Here is a 19679-nt window from a genome sequence, read left to right as displayed (position 1 = left end):
ACACTCACTTCGAGACTTGTGCGCCGCTCTTGCGGGCGTGGGAGTCGTAACCCACTCTCAAACTTACGCGTCCCTACCCCCATTAGTTGTAATACTATGTTTGTTTGAAGTATCAATTTATAATAACATGAATTTTAAAAAGAAATTCGTTTTGTGGAATTATTTGTGTAAAACTTTTCTTCTTATTTGCAAAATCCAACGGGTCTACTGATAAGATATTCAAGTATTCAGTATTCCCCAGACATCGTACGGGGAGACCGCAAAACGCGTGAAAAGATTTCCCAGAGTGTTCTAGAAGTTTCAAGCGCCTCCTTCCCCAAGAATTCATAGGAGAGATGATGTCTTTGATTTTCTTCTTAACAAAATCGCTCTATGTTTCTATTTACAAGAGTTGCTTTTTAAAATTCAATAAGCTCATCAACCTACCATGGCGGACCAAGTCACCGCGATTGCTCCCTCGCAACCACCACCGATCAATCGTCATAATCACATCCAATTAGTCCCACGGCCTCTCGCTAGCATCGCCCGCCCGGGTAACGATCTCGAAAAGGATCTCCCGGTGAAATTCCGGTTGAGTGCACGCGAAATTGCTCGTTTACTTGTTAAATATGGTTTGGTTGAAAGAGTAAGAACCGGACCAAGCCCTCGAACCTGGGAGAGCAGCAGCTTGATCGAAGAGATCTTCAAATTTGTACAGGGGCTTTGTCTAAGGACAGCATCGTAATTCTCAATTGACCATTCCGACGAGGGCTTTGTTTTGAACAAGTCCGAGTCAACAAAGACCAGGTCAGCAGCTCTCGTGAAGTTTGACGTCGACCGCTTCCCTCTCCCCAGCACCACTTCACGTTTTAAATTGCAGGAGTCTTGTCCGGTGAAATGTCCATTGGATGGAATATTCACGCTTACTTCTTATCAATTTAATTTTAAATCTTCGCAAATAATTTAAATATAGTCGTTCCGTCCATTTTCGTCAAAGATCACTTATGCGTAATGAATGCAAACTAGTCTTGAAATAACAATACTATAAATCAACTCTATGGAGATGAGTGTGTGAGGTGTGAAAGCAGAGAAACGAATCCACTGACTACATGTTTTATGCATGTATCATGCCGATGATCATCATCATCGTCATCTTGAACTGCGATATCATCTGGTCAAAAATTTTCATTTTGGTCCAAGGGATTGAATACCTTTGATTGGGCCGGTAAATTGAGCATTCAAGTCATCAAGGGCACGTATGATTATGCTTCAACTAAAAATGAAAAAAAATGAGAATTTTCGCCTTCCCATGATCTCACGCCACACGTCGAAATCGTGTGTTGTGAAAGTTTCAACGAGTTGAAGAGAAAATCAAAGCGTGTTCGTCGTAAAATTTAGATTCGGTAAGATATAAAAGTAAAAAGGTTAGGCGGACACGCCCAAAATTTGGGAAAAAAAAAAACATATTGATAAGGATGATGCACTTGCCATATCAGAAATGAGAATGACGTGTACGGAAATGAACATTTATTTTCGACTTGATCTTCAATAGTACCTGGTCGGCAGGCTTAATATGAGAGTCCAAATGTCCAATCAACCATCACACAAAAATTGAGTAAAGTTTTGTCATTTCGCGGGACACGTAAAGCCAGCAATTTTATTATAAAATGGCGATAATTTAGATGAATATTGAATATCACGCTTCAAGAAATATCGGAAAATCATTTTTACAAATACAAACGGATAGATGAGAGAAAAAACAAAAAATCTTATTAAAGGATGGATATTTTCATGCCCTGGTCTTTTGAAATTAAAAAAATAATAATTTGTCCCTCCATAAATAGAAGGGGTTTATATCATGAAGAATTCCAAATTAATATGTTGGTGATAAATTTATCTAAAACTAATTTTTTATTATTATCAAAAACCTTAAATTGGTACACATTCAACAAATTTTTTCCGGTATACTTATCGCAAATTTGCCTTATATTAGTTTTCATTAAATTTTACTATCAAAATGCTAAATTAGATGACATGCAACAATTGACTAACGTACCAATTTAGAATTTTACTCTCATTCTATCATAATTGTATCGATTCCGTGGTTTTTTGTGATATCAATTCAATTTAATGAAAGGTGTATTTGTCATAAACATATTAGTTTTGGATTTTTAATGATAAAAAAATTAGTTTCGGATAAATTTGTCAATGATAAAGCCGTTCAACTCCATCCTTGTCATCGACTTCTCTCTCCTCTCCTCGAGTAATCCCAATCAATGGTGTATCAATTTGAGATTTTTTTTTTTTTATGGTCATTTGCAATAAATTTATCACAAAGGTACCTGTTTGGATTTTGTGTGATCAAAAAATTAATTTGAAGTATATTTTATTAGGAGTATATCAATTTAAAATTTTTTACGCTATTAATTCAAATACGAAAGAGAAAAGGTATTTATGTGCTTTTCATTCATCAACCTCCTTTCCAGGAAAATCAGTGTGAAATGGGCAAAAGGGGCGGACATACTGCTGCATGTCACTTGCATTCCCAATAATTTAGGAGAAAGTTATAGATTCCATTCCACATGGATTTCATTTCCACACACCATCCTCATGACACAAAAAAAAAAAAAAAGTAACAAATAAATGAAAACCATAAAAATAAAAATAGGATAAAAAAAAATACATCAAATTTGACCACCACCTTCTTCTTCTTCTTCATCATCATCTCTCCTTTCTACCTCCTTTGTCTGGCTTTTTCATAACTGCTCCATTCTTCTCCTTTTTTAATCTGTATCTAAAGCAAGCTCGTTCTGTCTGACCTCTCTCTCTCTCTCTTCCTTCCTTCCTTCCTCTTCTCTGCCACCAACTTTCCCTCCTCGCGCGATCCGCTCCGCTGCGTATACCGTTCGGAATCCGCCATTGCCTCTTGATCCGTCGGAAGAGCGGCTAGCATGGGAATCTGCGCCTCCTCCGCCGCCCGCAGAGCCGGAGGCTCCGCCGGCGCTTCGACGCGGCGGAACGGGAATCGGCGGCGGGAGCGGGATCAGGACGGGGCGGGCGAGGCGAATCGGAAGCGGAAGGACGATCGGCAGGCGAAGGAGGGCGGCGGCGGCGGCGGCGGCGGAAACGGGAAGCAGGGCGGTGGCGCTGTCCCTTGCGGGAAGCGCGCGGACTTCGGGTACGCCAGGGACTTCGCCGAGCGGTACTCGCTGGGGAAGTTGCTCGGGCACGGGCAGTTCGGTTACACATACGTCGCGGTCGACAAGGTCAATGGCGATCGAGTCGCGGTTAAGAGGATTGACAAGAGTAAGGTGATTGTTCTAGCTTTCTCGCTTGAATTTGAGGATTGGTTTTCGTGTTGGTTGGGCGAGTTGCGAGGATATTGTGGCTTTTAGGGCGTGCTTAAGATAATGCTACTGGGTTTTCTGAGGTATGGTTGCGTGATTATAGTGGAAATTGTCGCTCCTGTGCGATTGGGACGTCTCTCGTGAATCTCCCGGAGGATAATTTCAATTAATTGGAGTCGCCATAACGCGTCTCATATACTTTTCTGTGAATGATCTTAATAAATTGATGATTTTGACTAGTTACTAGATATGAATGCAGATTTTTTGGGTTAGGATTGAGTTGTGAAACTCTACGTTGACATTCTAATTCTAGGATTAGTACTTAAATTCCTGTCACTCTGATGCTATTACTTTAAAGAGTTCCTTTTCCAATGGCTTTTCAGTTTCTTTGATCTTTACATGGACAACTCTTATTGGATATCAAGTGAGAGGATCATGCTGTCAACTGTTCTTGCACTTGAATGATTCACCCCTCCCAGTTGCATGTTATAGACTAATTTCAAGAGTTGGTAGAGTGTTGACTGCAGCTTGCAGTTTTTAATGCTTGAGATTGGGATGTGCTAATGAGATTGTGCGACTGAATGAATCGCCCTGCATTAGGAATTATTCAACCATTTCAACGGTTGGTACACTTGGGGCTATGCCTAGCAGTAGTCAGGACCACATTTCATGCACATTGTTGTACTTCGTCACCCGAAGCTGTCCAAACAGTATTACAGGTCCTTTGGTTTGTGCTTCCATAATGGAGTTTCAAATAAAATTAAGTTTCAAACTTCCTTATAGTTCCCTGCTAAGTTTCATGCTTTTGAGTGCTTTGATATTAATCATGGATGAATTTCATTTAGTTTATTTCATCGAAAGGAATAATCTCCCACAAATTCTAGATCTGCTGCAGTTTGCACAAGCTGTTCCTTTTTGGGGATTTGGTGTGTTAATGTGTCTTTTTTCTTAACAAACCTTCTATTTCAGTGAATAAGTTTGTTTCTTCCTTGTCTCATAAAATCCTAGGACAGTAAGTTACGTGAATGCGTACTTCCAAGATGAGTTTCTGTCTTCCTATCATGTACTTATTGCAATATCTCAAATCAGATCATTGGATAATGGTGACAGATGGTTCTTCCCATCGCGGTTGAAGATGTCAAACGGGAGGTCAAGATTTTGAGAGCCTTAACAGGCCATGAGAATGTTGTTCAGTTTTATGATGCATTTGAGGACGACTCTTATGTTTACATAGCCATGGAGTAAGTTCTGTTCCTTGAACTTTTTCTGTATCAAGCTTGGAGAATTTTATTTAGGAAATGCTTTCGTTCATTTTTTCTGTAACTATAACTGGCTTTTAGTTTCATCCTTAATTGTGAATAGTTTTTATTTTAAATCCTCATCAATTCATATGCTGCTTGTCTTCTTGAAATATTAATTTCAGGTACTGTGAGGGTGGTGAGTTGCTGGACAGGATACTAGCCAAGTAAGGAACTTCAATGTTTGTCTCTACAGCTTTCTTCAAGTGTAACTAGTTTTCACCTTGACACGTCTTCATGGTTTCCCTTTGATCAGGAAGGATAGCCGGTACACTGAGAAAGATGCAGCAGTTGTTGTGAGGCAGATGCTCAGGGTTGCAGCAGAGTGTCATTTGCATGGTTTGGTGCACCGTGACATGAAGCCAGAGGTATACTGGGGCCTTTTTTTTTTTTTAATTTTATTTATATATCATGAATGTCAAGTCATGGCATTCAAAATTTTCTGAAATATGTTTTTGGTTGTAGAACTTTCTCTTTAAATCAAGCAAAGAGGATTCTCCCTTGAAGGCTATAGATTTTGGCTTGTCTGACTTCATAAACCCTGGTGAGTGAACTCATCCAGTGCAAGTTTACCCCTTTATGTCTTTCTACCATTTCCTTTCTGTTTCATTGGAATTGAGTGCCAAAAAGATTAATATGAACCTGTATAGTACTTAATTTTTTTTTGTCTAGTCTCCGGGGAATTTTTTTTTTTTTTTTAAGTAGTTAATTTCTTAAATAACTCCTTAATTTTGATCCAAATGTATTTAGGGAAAAGGTTTCTAGATATCGTTGGCAGTGCCTATTATGTTGCTCCTGAAGTTTTGAAACGCAAGTCAGGCCCAGAATCAGACGTTTGGAGTATTGGTGTTATTACCTTTATTCTGCTCTGTGGGAGGCGTCCTTTCTGGGATAAAACTGAAGATGGTATTTTCAAAGAGGTACCATATCTGACTCTCCTCTTTCCCTGTATTTTTTTTTCCTTGTTTGAGGTGCTTCCATTTTATTGCCATATCAATGTGGTAAAAAAGGCCGTTTCTCATGCGGTGCCTTTGTCATCATCTGCCCCAATTATAGTCATGTTCTAGAAAAGTTATTGTATAAGATGGAATTTTCAGTTCCAACTCTTTGCATTTTCTTGCCTTGTGTAGTTTCTATAATATTTTTCTGATCCTTTGTTGAGGCTGATGGCTTTTCCTGCCAAAAGATATCTGATCATTATTGGATTCCTTCACCTCATATTGTCTTTATCTAACTTTTCCATTTTCCTATGGCCACTTCTTATTGACATTTTGCTTGTGATGCAGGTTCTAAAGAAGAAACCTGATTTTCGTCGCAGACCATGGCCAACAATAAGCAACAGTGCTAAAGATTTTGTGAAGAAGCTACTTGTGAAGGATCCCAGGGCAAGACTTACTGCTGCTCAAGCCCTCTGTAAGTTAACAATTGGTTTCTGATATGAATGCTGATTGATATGCCATGAGGGAATTCTAATGAAACACATTAGTATAGAATTAGTGTGATGTGGAAATGCTTTTCTTGGCTTTTCTTTGCATTGCTCTTGCTATGCCAGATTCTAGCCAAAGAATGAGGGAACTGGTAGATTAATTGTTATTCATGGTTTTCATTTTCTTTGGAACTGAGGATTTTCCGTTTCCTCTTAACATTGATCTTTATTCATTGCTGCAACTTTCAGCGCATCCATGGGTCAGAGAAGGAGGAAATGCATCGGATATCCCCATTGATATATCAGTTTTGAACAATATGAGACAATTTGTGAAGTACGGTCGACTGAAACAATTTGCTTTACGGGTAACGAAACTGCTCTGTAAGATTTCTTCAAGGAGGAAAGGATATTATATCATGTCATTGTCTAACAAATATTGCTTGCAGGCACTGGCAAGCACACTTGATGGAGAGGAACTTGCTGACCTCAAGGATCAATTTGCTGCGATTGATGTAGATAAAAATGGTTCTATTAGTCTTGAAGAAATGAGAGAGGTATCCATTTCTTTCTCATTCCACATTCACTCTGATGAATATTTTAATTACATCGTGATCTTGAGTGTTGTATGCATGCAGGCCCTTGCTCAGGATCTTCCCTGGAAGATGAAGGAATCACGTGTCTTAGAGATTCTTCAAGCGGTAACTTTTATCTTTACCTTTGTTATGGCCTTGTTTTCTCCTTGTGTATTAGCAATTGAAATTTGTTTTTCTGGTGGAATTGTGGAATACCATTTCTGTCAGTTTCATTCTCTTCTTTTATTGTTTTGGTGATTCTCTTTTGTTCATATTCGATGCTTAAAGCTTTAGTTCTTGCTTCATGTTTCGTCATTTTGAAAACTTGCTTGTGTTGTTAGCCGAGAAATGTTGGACTGATTTTTTCGTTCATAAGATGAGCTGCTGCCAAGCTTGCAGATTTTGCACAAACATGTGAGTCCTGAATGGTGCATAAGAATCTCTTTTATTTTTCCTTCATGTAGATTGATAGCAACACGGATGGGCTAGTGGATTTTACTGAGTTCGTTGCAGCAACTCTTCATGTGCATCAAATGGAGGAACATGACTCAGAGAAGTGGCAGCTGCGGTCACAGGCCGCTTTTGAGAAATTTGACATTGATCGTGATGGTTATATAACCCCAGAAGAACTTCGACTGGTAAGTTTGACCATCTTCATTTAGTCATCCCTTCCACATTCATTTGCCCTCTAGTTCTCATTTGTGTCACTATGGGTATGGGTAGAATGAAAATTAAAGTACGTAGACAGGGCTAAATGTATTTTTTTTTAATTTGTAACTGAATTTTGACCCTGTCTCTTGGGAGCTTGAGGTTTGTTTCTTGCAAAATTGCCCAAAAGTTGGGATCAGTTGTCTATCTTTTTGCATATTGGGCACAAAATAGTAGCATAGCTACTTTCTGTTGCAGCTTCACATAATGAAACTGTTCAGCTTGTCAGCATGTGACCTTGATAATTTGGTTATTGTCTCATCGGAAAATACTAGCCGAATGTATTGCCTCTTGTTGAATATTCTGCACAAAGTAGTGGCGCAGGTTTTTTATGTTGCTTGGTACAAAGAAATGGTTCAGCATCTTAACGTGTAACCTTGACATGATGCTTCCTTGCCCTTTTCAGCAGACAGGTTTGAAAGGCTCCCTCGGTCCTCTACTAGAGGAAGCCGACATCGACAAAGATGGGAAAATAAGTTTATCAGAGTTCAGAAAGCTGTTAAGAACTGCAAGCATGGGCTCTCAAAACTTGCCGAGCTCATCTGGTTATCGGAATTTGAGGAAAATATAGATCCATTCTGAAGCTTTTTGGGTGTTAAAAAGAGAGAAGAGAGCACGAGATGGGTTACGTATTTTGGTTACTCAAGATATACCGAGCCAATCGTGATGACCGCCTGGGTGCTTTGCCCCGTTGCCAGTGGAAAGCCCTGTACAAAAGTTAGATACTGAGTCAAGGGATTTTGCATGGCACCCCAAGTTAGCCGAGAAGTGTTTCGGGATGAAGGTTTGGAGAGATTTTGCTGCTGTGGTCGTTTACTTGGTGAGAGGGAAGGGCTATACGGGCGTACGTCTTGTGATGAGTGTGGGATGTGTAGGCTGCGACTGTATATTTAACGCCCTCGAATTTGAGGGCCCATTCTACTGCAGAATGGGCAATGCTTTTTTACTTGTAAGGCCTTCTCTTTTCCCAATTTTTTTCGCATCGCAAATGACTGGAGTGTAAACATTTTTCAGTCTCTCTCAGAGATGGGCAATGCACCTGCTTTTTCTGTGAAGGATTTAGAGATGTATGCTGAGCAGCTATTAAGGAAAATAAATTGATCAGATTATTTAGGGTGACACTTCTTAGTTTCAAGAGCCATTCATCATCGCGTTGAATCATGGCCAATAGAATAGCGAATGTAGGAGGTGATGCGCTGAACATGAAGAATTCGCCTTTTTCTGCTCCGGTCAATGATGATGGGAATACCCAAAAGCGTGTTCTAGCTTGCATCTTTATCGGTACACTGATTCGTTACCTCTTGACGACAGCATCTCTGGAGACTCTTTTCATCTAATAACCACCAGGACACCACTACCACACGATGCGAATGACCCACGCAGGAGTACAATCTGGCTATGCCTCATGGCAGGTCAAAAGTCGCAGACACAAAGATAGTTTGGATGCAAAATCTAAGCTCAAATCAATTATTCATGGTTGCTGGAGCTAAACCATTGAAAGAGTGTAATGAATGTGCCATCCTTGTTTAAGTTTCAGGCATATCTGAAATCTGAATAGACTACAAAATTCCCCGTAAGTTAAGCAAATGCAACATAATATACACCTGACCAGCCTCGGTTAACCAGAGTACAAACTACGAAAGGACTAGGAGATGAGTTAGGCCTGTAACAGGAAAAGAAAATTGTGGCATTTTAAAATAGGTTAAACCAGCAATCTTCCAGGTCCTTAAGAACCAAACTTTTTTCTTTGAAGGAAAAGAGAATGTAGTCAGCAAGCTCTGTGTCCCTTTATTTCTTAAGGATCATGGCTACCTGCACATCAAATTTTCTCGAGCCAGAAAAAACTATGACCATGACACCAATGATAAGATACAAGCTACATAAGTTAGCGTTAGTGTTGGTTTAACGGAGAATAAGGACTTAACTCTTCATCTACTGGACTTTGGGTTGTCACTAACACTATTGGAGGAACTATCTGGAAAAGCCTGAGATGAGGAAAACTTGCTCGATGAGCTCCCATCAGTAATACTTATCTCCTTTCTCTGGGTCTGCTTGCCCTTCTTTTCTCCAGAGTCCTGCATAAACTATACTGTTATGCATATTGTGCCAATTTACAGAGTAGATCTAGCTCTGGTTCAGAATAATAAAACCTGCTGTGATGATGTTCCAGGCATCTTAAGTTCAAGGTCTGTTGCCACGTCATTTGACTCTTCATCTTGCTCTGCATTGCTGCCGCTTTGATGATCTGAAGACCTGCTTTTGGAGTCTTTTTTATTTGACACGTGAGAACTGGAAGCATATTGGGATGACTGCTGTTCAACTGTGGGATTGGCAGGCATTGAATATGGGATAAAGGTAGAACACGGAGCGGGAATAGCACTTGCATTCTGATTTCCAAAGAAAGGGAAAGGCTGAAGTTGTGAGTGCATGGGCATTGGACCTGGAGTGACGGGTATTGGAACTGGATATGAGTAGGCTGGACCCATGATGGATGGATCCATGGCAGCCCAAGGGTACATAACCCTCATCCTTTGCTGGTACTGGACATTAAGATTTTCAACTTCAGATTTTAAAGATGATTTCTCTTCTCTGAGTTCATTCTTCTCCTGCATCAGCTGGTTGTAATGCAAAGTTACTATTAGCATCAAGGCAAACTATGGACATTAGAACCTCAGGATACTGCATGAAGATAAAATCACCTCACGAGATTCTTCAGTAAGAGCTGCACATTCAGCTTTCAATTTGTTAACTTCCGTGGTTAAATCCTTCAGCACCTGGATTGTGTCCGTGAGAATGGTTGCCTTGTCATTCTTAGGTCTATCAGGATCTGTAGTTCATATAGGTAAGGCAAAGCAGTTGTTCAAAAGTCTAGCATGAACAAAAGACAGCTCTAATTACAGAGAAACAGCGCATGCTAAATAATATAACCCAGTGCATGGCATCTACTATAATGAGAAAAAGTAAGAAAGTGAACCCTGTCCAATATCCAAGAGATTCTAAATAAGTGGAATTAGGACAAAACCATAAGCATCAAATCAAACCTTTGTTTATGCTTCAAAAACCAACAATGTGAAATTTGTCATCTTCGCAAATTGGTCAGTCTCCGTATGTCAAATTTAGCTAAACACAAGAAACCTGCAATTTTCAGTGGTTCTCTCGCAAAGCAAACAGAGAGATAAGCTTCTGGCTCCATGCTTGTGAGGATGTCCCACCACATCTCTCGTTGGCACATGAACAAAATAAGGGGTACTTGTTGGTTTAAACAGCCCAAGCTGTAATGAATTTGCCTAAGTAAACTACCTATTTCTGATAGATCAGTAGACCAGGAAGGTAGATCTTAGAGAGAAATTTTGATCTTATCCTTCACAACTGAGTTACACCTTTGGAATTGCAACACAAATAAATATTCAGAAGCACGCAGGATCAATTTCTCAAACAGACACGGGATTTTGGGGGAAAATAAAAGCATGGTTCCAATTGATATATCAGGATGGCAATGTCATCGTCCTGACTTCCCCAAAGTGTTCGCTAATAGATGAATCAAAGTATCAAGAACATTACAGTTTTAGGTACCCTCAAAAGTATTTCTCAGGGTACAATGGAAGTAACTTATATGTCGATATTAGCTCATTCTATCCACTCCTAACTGTCAACCCGTTGCGAATTCACAAATATAACACATTCACATGTATCTTGGAGTTAAACAATCACTTCTCTGGACTATCGAAAATTCATAATTCAACATGGACTCGTGAAGTTTAGCGACCTTCACAAATGTTAGCAGAGCCATGCCTACCGGCAGTTGAAGCGTCAAAATAGTTACTTCACTGTTTCCGTTCTTACTACTTAGATTACCACACATTATATTCATTTTTTTTCCCTGGAAAGCTGCCTCATCACCTAAGAGAAAAAGAAGAAGAAAAGAACTAAACCCGCAATTTATCATGGTTGATAAAACAGTGAGGTTGTTATGAGGCTGCAACGTGTGTACCTAGCGTGCTCCCCAGTTCAAGGAAGTGCTCGTTCAGACGATCCCTCCTCAGCTTTTCGCGGTCGGCCTTCTGGACTTTCCTCGCGGCCACGGGATCCCTGACGTCCGCTTCCTCCCTTTGCCTGCGAGCGACGGAAACCGACAACCAGAAGACCACGAAAAACATACTCTTAGGCATCACCCTCAAAGCCTTCGGTGGAAGAAATTCACGGCCTATCACGCAGCGTTTCATCCGCGTCCTAAAGAGCACCCATCCCCTACCCACATAACAAAATCCCAACTTTATGCGCAAGCCACCATCACCCAATATCCTCCATCAAGCAGAGCACCGGAACGACGGATCGCGAAATCAAATAAAAAAAAAAAAAAGCTTTTTTTTTTTTTTTTTGGTCGACCGCATCGCGCGGGCGCGGAAGGAACGCGTCTCGCGCGATTCCAGCGGCGGAAATTCGCGCCCAATCCGAAGACATTGAAAAGGGGGAGAACCTGGGCTCGTCGTGCGAGGCGTGCAGCCTGCTGGACGGGTGGTGCTGGTGCTGCTGGGGGTGGACGGAAGTCGACGCTCCCAAATCCGTCCTCCACTGATCCATCTCCGCCCTTCTTCTTCTTCGGCTTCTTCTTCTTCTTCTGGCTGCTTCGCCGGTTGAAACCTAGCTCGCCGGGGGACTTGATTTCGCCGCGAAACTGTAGAGAGAGAGAGAGAGAGAGAGGAGAGAGAAGGAGGTAGGGAGCAAACCTGCAACGACAACTTGTGCTCTCCACGAGCCACGAGGATTGGGGAGCAGAAAAAAAAATTGATTTTTGGAATCTCTTCGATAAATCGAAAATGGGGGTAATCATCGGGTGCGGTGCGGTGCGCGTGGAGGTGGGGGCGTGGACGACGATATCACGACGTGACAAATTTGCTCAAAAATATTTTTTATCATAAAAATCCTAAATTAATACATTTATGACAAATTTATCTCAAATTAATTTATTTGACTGCCAAAAATCATAAACTGGATTAATACAACAAAAATCACAAAATTATAAAAATGTGACAAGCGAAAAATAAAATTTCAAATTAGTATGACTGTCATGTGTCATTTAACTTAATAATTTGACAGAAATTTAACTAAACTAACAGATGATAAATTTGTCATAAGTATACTAAATTTATCAAAAATATATAAGTTTAGAGTTTTTATATTCAAAAAATTAGTTTTTGATAAATTTGTTATAGGTATATTAATTTGGGGTTTTTTAGGGTATTAATTCAAAAATAAAAAAGTATAGTTCCCAATTCTATTCCAAACTTTTTCTTTTTTGTTTAAAAGAAACCCTCAAACTTTATGTTTGATCCTAGAATTTACTTGAAAGAAACCCCCAATTGTAAGTTCAATTTTAATTCTGTCCAAACTTTTTCTTGTCTAAAAAAAAAAATCACAAACTATAATTCTAGTCCTAAATCTGCTCAATTTGCTAGCTTTCAATCTAACCTTAAATCTACATTCATTGATCCTTTTATTGTTTAGTATGATATTTTCAAGTTTGTAATAAATCTACATAGCAAAGTAACGTAGAAAATAAGCTCCAAATAGAAACTTTTCTTTAATAAGAAGATCGGGCAGATTTAGAATTAGAGTTAAATTCGACGTAGATATGGAGAAGTTTGGGGCAAATTTGACCTTAACTTAAAGTTAGGGTTTTCATTAGGAAAAAAAGATTTTTAAGGCAAAATTTAGACTAAAATTGGTTTTTTTTTTTCAAATTATGTCGAATTTGGTAAAAAAAAATTGGTCGGAGTGTACAGCAGACCCGGTATGATCGGTTGCAGAGAATAGTATTCTCAGGAGCAGGAGATGTGGATACTCATCGGACCCGTACGTGGGACTTGGACATTCGGCAGCCGCGCTCGCCTCGTCATTTTCGGTTCGAACGGTCACATCGGAATTCGGAAAAAACAAGACGCCGCCGAGAAGAGATGTCCTCCGATCCGGCGCCGGAGGAGGACGGCCGGAGCGGGACGGCGATGAGGATGGTGACTTACAACGTCAACGGCCTCAGGCAGCGGATCTCCCAGTTCGGCTCGCTCCTCAGGTTGCTCGACTCCTTCGACGCCGACATCGTTTGCTTTCAGGTCCGTGCCGGATTGATCGAGTCGTTTTCTTTCTTTCTTTTCTCGGCTTTCCTGCCGGGGGGCTGAGTCCGCTCGTTCGTGTTTGCTCTGGGGACTTGGCGATAGGAGACGAAGCTGAGGAGGCAGGAGCTCACGGCGGACGTGGTGATGGCGGAGGGGTACGAGTCCTTCTTCTCGTGTACGCGCACGTCGGATAAAGGCCGCACTGGGTATGCAGGTTAGCTGTTCGACAGAATGATTCTTTCGGGAAATTTAGTATCTTGTCCCATTTTGAGTGGTGGGTCGCTTCCGCGTTAGTGGAAAATTGACTTTGGAGGCTATAATTGCTTACCGGTGAAAAAAAGTTCCGAGTGGAAATGGGTCTGTTATCTATGATATTTAGACGTAGGATTCTACTGCGTTGTTTTTGTTGTTTTTTCACTTTCCCTTTTCTGAATTTGGGTGTTTTTTGAACTAATTCGGAGCTTGTGATGACTATGCTGCTTAAATTTGGCCTTGTGGTTTAATGACAATTCAGGGGTGGCGACGTTTTGCCGGGTGAAGTCTGCATTTTCAAGCAGTGAAGTGGCTTTGCCTGTGGCGGCGGAGGAAGGCTTCACAGGTCTCCTTCGAAATGGTAGAATTGATGAAAATCATGCTAGTGTAGCAGGAGGCCTTGAGGAGTTTGCAAAGGATGATCTTCTTCAAGTTGATAGTGAGGGGCGCTGTGTCATCACAGATCATGGCCACTTTGGTGGGTTTCTTTTCTAACTTCTTAGCATCATTAAGAGGAGACACGGTTGAATGAATGCTGTAGAATTTTGGAACTCTGACATCTAGTGGCAGTTTGCATTGTATCTATTTGCCAACTCTATGAGATACTAAGGTTAGTAATCATGCAGTTCTTTTCAATATATATGGGCCTCGGGCTGACTCTGATGATGCTGATAGGACTGAGTTCAAGCTCAAGTTTTTCAAGATATTACAGGTAAATTGATCATGTTTTCGGGAAACCTTAGAATTTGGTTTCTACACAATCTCAGAGGACAGATTATGAGAGAGATATATATGGAAAAAATAAAATGTTCTGCTTTCTCTTCTTATAATAGGCTTTTTTTACTTTTCTTTTCACACTGATTTTCTTGGTACGGTATGATGTCACATGGAAAAAGTTTGGTAGATCAACTTCTCGTTTTAAAGTAGAGTAATTGTAAGGATATAATCAGATGAGATTCAAGAGTTTGAAAGCCTTAGAATTTATTGTCTAGGTGAGCTTCTTTTATAACGACGCTTTTAGGATCAGAGGCTCTATTTTGTCATCTGTCTTCTATAGCATCTCTCAGTGGGTGACTTCTTGCTAATCCTGGATTTACAGATTCATCACATGAAGAATACATAGGGATCACAGCTTGCTTATTATATTATTTGTAATGCAACTCAACTGGTTGTAAATTTGACATTAATTTTTACTTTAGCAATTGTTCTTCTACCACAACTACTGCATCTGCAATATGGTTTCAAGTGGTTACCTGGAGAATGAATGGTTTAATGTCTGCTTTCCTACTTTGAATCCTCAATTTGAGGTGAAGGCACTTTTTCATATATATTGTACATATTATTCTTTCTGCTAACATGCTTAACTATTGTTCTAGAGAAGATGGGAATATCTTTTGCAGCAGGGGAAAAGAGTATTTGTTGTAGGCGATTTGAACATAGCGCCTGCTGCTATAGATCGGTGTGAGGCAGGTCCAGACTTTGAGAAGAATGAGTAAGTTCCAACCTTTCATTGGTTTTCTCTCTTATATGGCTAATGCTGGATGGATATGCTTTCATAACTGTTGCTATAGCTTTTGTGGTTGGCACTAATGTGGAAGTCATTTATTTCATTCGCCTCGCAGGTTTAGAAAATGGCTAAGGTCTATGTTGGTAGAAAATGGAGGCCCTTTTTTTGACATATTCCGAGCCAGACATCCTGATAGGTGTGAAATTTTTGTAAGAGCTGGCTACTGGTTGTCATATAGCATGTTACAATTTTCTTGTTCTAATCTTCAAATAACATTTCAATCTGTATTTTCCTTCCTTGTTCACCACTAGTCATCAAATCGTGAATATGGTGGTTATTTTTCGTAACTTGCATCTTATTCCAACATTATCTTCAATTCTCAGGAAAGATGCATATACGTGCTGGCCTTCAAATACCGGTGCTGAACAATTTAATTTTGGATCAAGAATCGACCATATCCTTTGTGCTGGATCCTGCTTACATGAAGACTGTGATCCACAAGGTCATAACCTCATAGCTTGCCACATCAAGGATTGTGACATATTAACAACATACAAACGGTGGAAACCTGGGAATACCCCAAGGTAAAAGTCACGTTTGACTTTGCTTGCGCTCCATAACTACAAAGTAAGACACTTTAGTAGCAACACCTCAAACACTAAATTCGGTATGTCTTGAATGTGTGGCTCTCCTTTTCCTTGGCACTTTTTTAGTTTTACTTCCTGGAAGTCTGAGGAAGTGGTGGCATGCATGCATTTAACTTCCCAGCATCCACTGCCTCACTTTCTCTCCTTTTTAATCTGTAGGTGGAAAGGAGGATGGAGTACAAAACTGGAAGGTTCTGATCACGCTCCTGTCTATGTGTGTTTAGAGGGAATAGTTGACGTACCCCAACATGACACTCCATCAGTATCTGCTAGATATTTTCCTACAATTCGTGGCATCCAGCAAACAATTGGTAATGGAACTTTGCTTATCCAAAAGTCATACTTTGGCGTGAAAATACAAGAATTTAATTCTCAGCTTGCATCATTCTTCAGTCTAGAAATCTATGTCCATTAGAGTGAATCCAGTGTCTTTGTTCTTTTCCTTATCCTCAACTTTCTTATATGCAGTATAGGTAACCATCACGATTTGTATCGCATGCTACATCTTCTTGCTTATTAGAAAATACTCACAAAGACTTTGCCATGTAATTGAGTATCCAGAATATGTGGCTATTTAGACAGAGTGTTGTGATATTATCAGATAGTTTAAGTTATATATATAGTTATTGTATGTGTGTTTTTTTTTTTTTTATTTTTATTTTTATTTTTATGCCTTGATTTCTGCCTGTTCTCCAGAAAGTAAACTAAAATCATCTTAGGCTTCTTTGCTAGCATAGAAAGGAGCCTAAATAGGATAAGAAATTATTCTATTAGTGTTTGGTGGCCTCCTCCTGATGGCATAACCCGAAATATGCCTGGATAAAAAGCCTGATGAGAAGTCAGGGACTTGGGGTGGGACAGAGATGTGGATTGGCCAAAGAAAAATGGAAAAGGAAAAAAAGGAACAAGACCACTCGTTCCTATATCCTACCAGTGGGCACCTCAGATCTCACTCCCACCCCCAACCAATGACTGTCTCGTGCTGGCAGTCTCAAATCTAGATCTGAGACTGCCTGCGACCTCCATGGGGTCGCTGTCCTCAGAGACCACCACCGTCCACATCCTTCCGATGTATTGAGTCCATCTTTCTCTGACTTTCTGGTCACAAGGGGCCTCTGTGGCAGATGTTAGCAGTTGCTGTTGTGATGGTGGCCACTGCAGTGGCGGTGGCAGTGGCGGTGGCCACGGTGGTCACTGCAGCTTAGATTTAGGGCATTGATTTTTTTACCCTGCCTTTTTCATAAATTTGATGGATTTTATTTTCCCAATGCAATCGTTAGTCCACCAAACACTTGATAGGATTATATCAGTCCATATCTGTAATCTGGAGTGTTTCTTATTCCACTTTAATCTATCCTATCCCAATTCTTGTTCTGACAGCCAAACACAACTTTATTGTAGTTGTGCAGATTTGTCTTTCCCCTTCTGTTGGTTCCAAATTCCTGTTGCTAAGTTTAATAAGCGCTTAATCTGTGCAGTGTCAGTGCTAATGAAGAGACAAGTTTCTGAGCAAGTGGAAGGATGCGAAATGTCAACTTCATGTTTAGAGGAAGATGTCACAATAAGTAGTTGTAGCAGGGGAACGGACAGATCCTTTGGCGACTGCGGTCTATCTGGTTCACTCTCCAGCAAATCTTGTGCTTCCTCAAACCAAAGTGCTGGTTCTGTAAACTTGGAAGTACATGATCAGTCTCGGAATTTTGCTGCTGTTGGTGCATCTGACTCTGCACATGGTAACCAATATAGTGAAGTCAAGAAAAAAGCTAAGAAAGGTCAAGGGTTTCAACTATCATTGCTGTCTTTCTTCCAGAGAAACTTAGACAGTTGCAACAAAGATGAGAAGTCTAATGGAAATTCTTCACTCAATGCGGTGCATATACAAAAGTCTGATGATCAGACTAATTGTAACTTTGCAAAGGATGAGGATAGTAGAAGCCTCCAGCAGAATGATTTGGACATCAGTGCTTCTCCTCTTGATCAATCATCTCTGGGGAAAGGAAAAAATGATGTGGCTTTACTGGAGTGGCAAAGAATACAGCAGGTGATGCAGAATAGCATACCTCTTTGCAAGGGTCATCGTGAACCTTGTGTCTCTCGTGTAGTAAAGAAGGCAGGTCCTAATTTTGGTCGCAGATTTTACACGTGCCCTCGTGCTGAGGTACCTCATCTTTTTTTGGGTGGAACTATAGAGTTTTTGTGCTGTTAACTATCTGGCTAAAACCCACAGAATATGGAATATGTAATTATTTAATGTAGGAGGTTCAATCAGTTTACAAGGGAAACAGCAGATAAAATGAATATGATGTTGAGCTCTTGACTAGTCTCAAGTAACTTCTAATGAGCATATGATGATGCATGTAATGTTACCTCAATTTGTTGCTGACTTGAAAACTATTTTCAAGTAAAAATCCTTCACCAGTTTCTCCCTTTCAATAGAAATCGGTTGTTTCACTATGCATATATTCCAGATTGATTGATGTTGAGAATGCACCTAGTTATTGTGATTCAGGAACGAATCTGCATAATTGTGATGTAAAGATATATCTCATTTTTCATTTACCTCTTTTAGGGGCCTGCCTCCAATCCTGAAGCAAATTGCGGTTTCTTCAAATGGGCTTCGTCAAAATCTAAGCAGAGTAAATAGCGAGGATGATGCTGTGACTGACAAAATTTTGACTGCTATGTATCTGGCTGTATTTTGCCCGGCTTCTGTTGTAATTCTTTACAATTATGCACCCGGTTCTGTATTTAGAAATTTGAACCGAGGGTGTGGGGTAAGTAGGCGGCATCATGTTGAGTTTAACTGTTGTGTATACAGACGAAGACGGTTCTATTTGGAAATTGTATGTAAAGGGTAATGCCATGTGACGTGCTTTTTAACGGTAGTCTTCCTGATGTGCGTAGGAGAGAACTTGCAGTCTGTATGCCCGTACCGTGTACCTCTTAACACCTGTACAATGTCGGCCTCACGAATCACTATGTTTAACGTTAAACACAGTGAATCACTATGTTTAACGTTTCTTGATTTGTGACAGTGCCGACAAGGTACGGTGACAATTTGTTAGTTGAGAATACAATGTGCTGGTAGGGGGCAGCTTGCTTTAACGTGCGTCTATCTCTCTCGCTCTCTTCTCTCACTCTCTCAGTACAGAATATCTTTCCAAGGCCCAGTCTTTAGGCACCAAATGGCAGAGTTTGGGTAGGCGTGGCTTTGTCAATTTGTAGGCCGGACAGCTTAAGGAAGGCCGAGCTTGAGGCCCATCATAGTCCAATCTGGCTTGTGTGTATTAGTATGTTTATATCTGTTTTACGAGATTAAGCTTTTGAATTTTGGCCAAATATGCAATGTTATCTCAAAATTTTTAACTTATTCAATATTGTCTTCAATTTTTTTTTTCTAATTCATTTAACGTGGCTTCTAAACTTTTTGTCTATGTTCAATCTAGTTCCTAAATTATATGAAAACATTCAATTTTGTCCCAGAAATTGGATTGATGAAAAGATAATATTAAATATTTTCATATAATTTAGGACTAAATTGAATAGATATCAAAATTTTGAGAGTTGTGTTAAATAAATTAAAATTTTATGAATGGCATTGCACATTAAGTTAAAATTTAGAGACCATGTTGAACAAGTTAAAAATTTAGAAATGATGTTGTACATTTGATCAAAATTTAAAAATAATTACTACAATTTTCCGTCTTTTATAACAAAGAAAGCGAAAACTTTCTAGTATTAATCTTGCATCAATGGCAAGGGCGATCCACATCTCACTTGATAGCCTGGTTCTGAACTTGCGTACTCTTTTTGATATAGCATGGATTGCT

General features: G+C 39.9%; 3 protein-coding genes across 5 annotated transcripts; 2 read left to right on the top strand and 1 right to left on the bottom strand.

Moving 5' to 3' along the window:
• The first annotated feature begins 2699 nt into the window (after positions 1-2699).
• LOC104419657 (calcium-dependent protein kinase 28) lies at positions 2700-8449 on the top strand. Of its 2 annotated transcripts, none has more exons than XM_010031379.3 (12): positions 2700-3290; positions 4437-4567; positions 4750-4791; positions 4881-4992; positions 5090-5168; positions 5375-5544; positions 5911-6037; positions 6300-6415; positions 6497-6604; positions 6686-6748; positions 7087-7260; positions 7740-8449. In XM_010031379.3, the coding sequence occupies exons 1-12, from the start codon at positions 2931-2933 to the stop codon at positions 7899-7901; spliced, it is 1644 nt and encodes a 547-aa protein (XP_010029681.1). In that variant the 5' UTR covers positions 2700-2930; the 3' UTR covers positions 7902-8449. The 2 variants fall into 2 exon arrangements, with proteins under 2 accessions (XP_010029681.1, XP_010029680.1); XM_010031378.3 differs by having other exon boundaries at positions 7737-8449.
• A 384-nt stretch (positions 8450-8833) lies between these two features.
• LOC104419656 (transcription factor bHLH121) lies at positions 8834-12106 on the bottom strand. Of its 2 annotated transcripts, none has more exons than XM_010031376.3 (5): positions 11808-12106; positions 11322-11578; positions 10030-10157; positions 9481-9945; positions 8834-9405 (listed from the first exon to the last, which is right to left on the bottom strand). In XM_010031376.3, exons 1-5 carry the CDS (start codon positions 11909-11911, stop codon positions 9259-9261), a joined length of 1101 nt encoding a protein of 366 aa, XP_010029678.2. In that variant the 5' UTR covers positions 11912-12106; the 3' UTR covers positions 8834-9258. The 2 variants fall into 2 exon arrangements, with proteins under 2 accessions (XP_010029678.2, XP_010029679.2); XM_010031377.3 differs by having other exon boundaries at positions 11322-11443; positions 11808-12104.
• Positions 12107-13169: 1063 nt separating this feature from the next.
• LOC104419655 (DNA-(apurinic or apyrimidinic site) endonuclease 2) lies at positions 13170-18729 on the top strand. The gene is made up of 10 exons (XM_039301285.1): positions 13170-13440; positions 13546-13657; positions 13958-14173; positions 14322-14407; positions 15072-15187; positions 15318-15398; positions 15586-15786; positions 16009-16160; positions 17328-18007; positions 18419-18729. Exons 1-10 carry the CDS (start codon positions 13285-13287, stop codon positions 18491-18493), a joined length of 1875 nt encoding a protein of 624 aa, XP_039157219.1. The 5' UTR covers positions 13170-13284; the 3' UTR covers positions 18494-18729.
• Positions 18730-19679: the final 950 nt, after the last annotated feature.

Source organism: Eucalyptus grandis, chromosome 9 (assembly GCF_016545825.1).
Source record: "Eucalyptus grandis isolate ANBG69807.140 chromosome 9, ASM1654582v1, whole genome shotgun sequence".
Taxonomy (NCBI): Eukaryota; Viridiplantae; Streptophyta; class Magnoliopsida; order Myrtales; family Myrtaceae; genus Eucalyptus; species Eucalyptus grandis.
This window is presented reverse-complemented; position numbering and strand designations above follow the sequence as displayed.

Bases quoted from the DNA above. Each gene is read 5' to 3' on its own strand.
- LOC104419657 (XM_010031378.3), top strand. From the start codon at position 2,931: ATGGGAATCTGCGCCTCCTCCGCCGCCCGCAGAGCCGGAGGCTCCGCC. The intron at 4,792-4,880 runs GTAAGGAACTTC...CCCTTTGATCAG, and splicing joins CTGGACAGGATACTAGCCAA to GAAGGATAGCCGGTACACTG. The intron at 6,038-6,299 runs GTAAGTTAACAA...TGCAACTTTCAG, and splicing joins TACTGCTGCTCAAGCCCTCT to CGCATCCATGGGTCAGAGAA.
- LOC104419656 (XM_010031376.3), bottom strand. From the start codon at position 11,911: ATGGATCAGTGGAGGACGGATTTGGGAGCGTCGACTTCCGTCCACCCC. The intron at 10,158-11,321 runs GTACACACGTTG...TATGAACTACAG, and splicing joins TGAACTGGGGAGCACGCTAG to ATCCTGATAGACCTAAGAAT. The intron at 9,946-10,029 runs GTGATTTTATCT...CATTACAACCAG, and splicing joins TTACTGAAGAATCTCGTGAG to CTGATGCAGGAGAAGAATGA.
- LOC104419655 (XM_039301285.1), top strand. From the start codon at position 13,285: ATGTCCTCCGATCCGGCGCCGGAGGAGGACGGCCGGAGCGGGACGGCG. The intron at 14,408-15,071 runs GTAAATTGATCA...CTATTGTTCTAG, and splicing joins AGTTTTTCAAGATATTACAG to AGAAGATGGGAATATCTTTT. The intron at 15,787-16,008 runs GTAAAAGTCACG...TTTAATCTGTAG, and splicing joins AAACCTGGGAATACCCCAAG to GTGGAAAGGAGGATGGAGTA.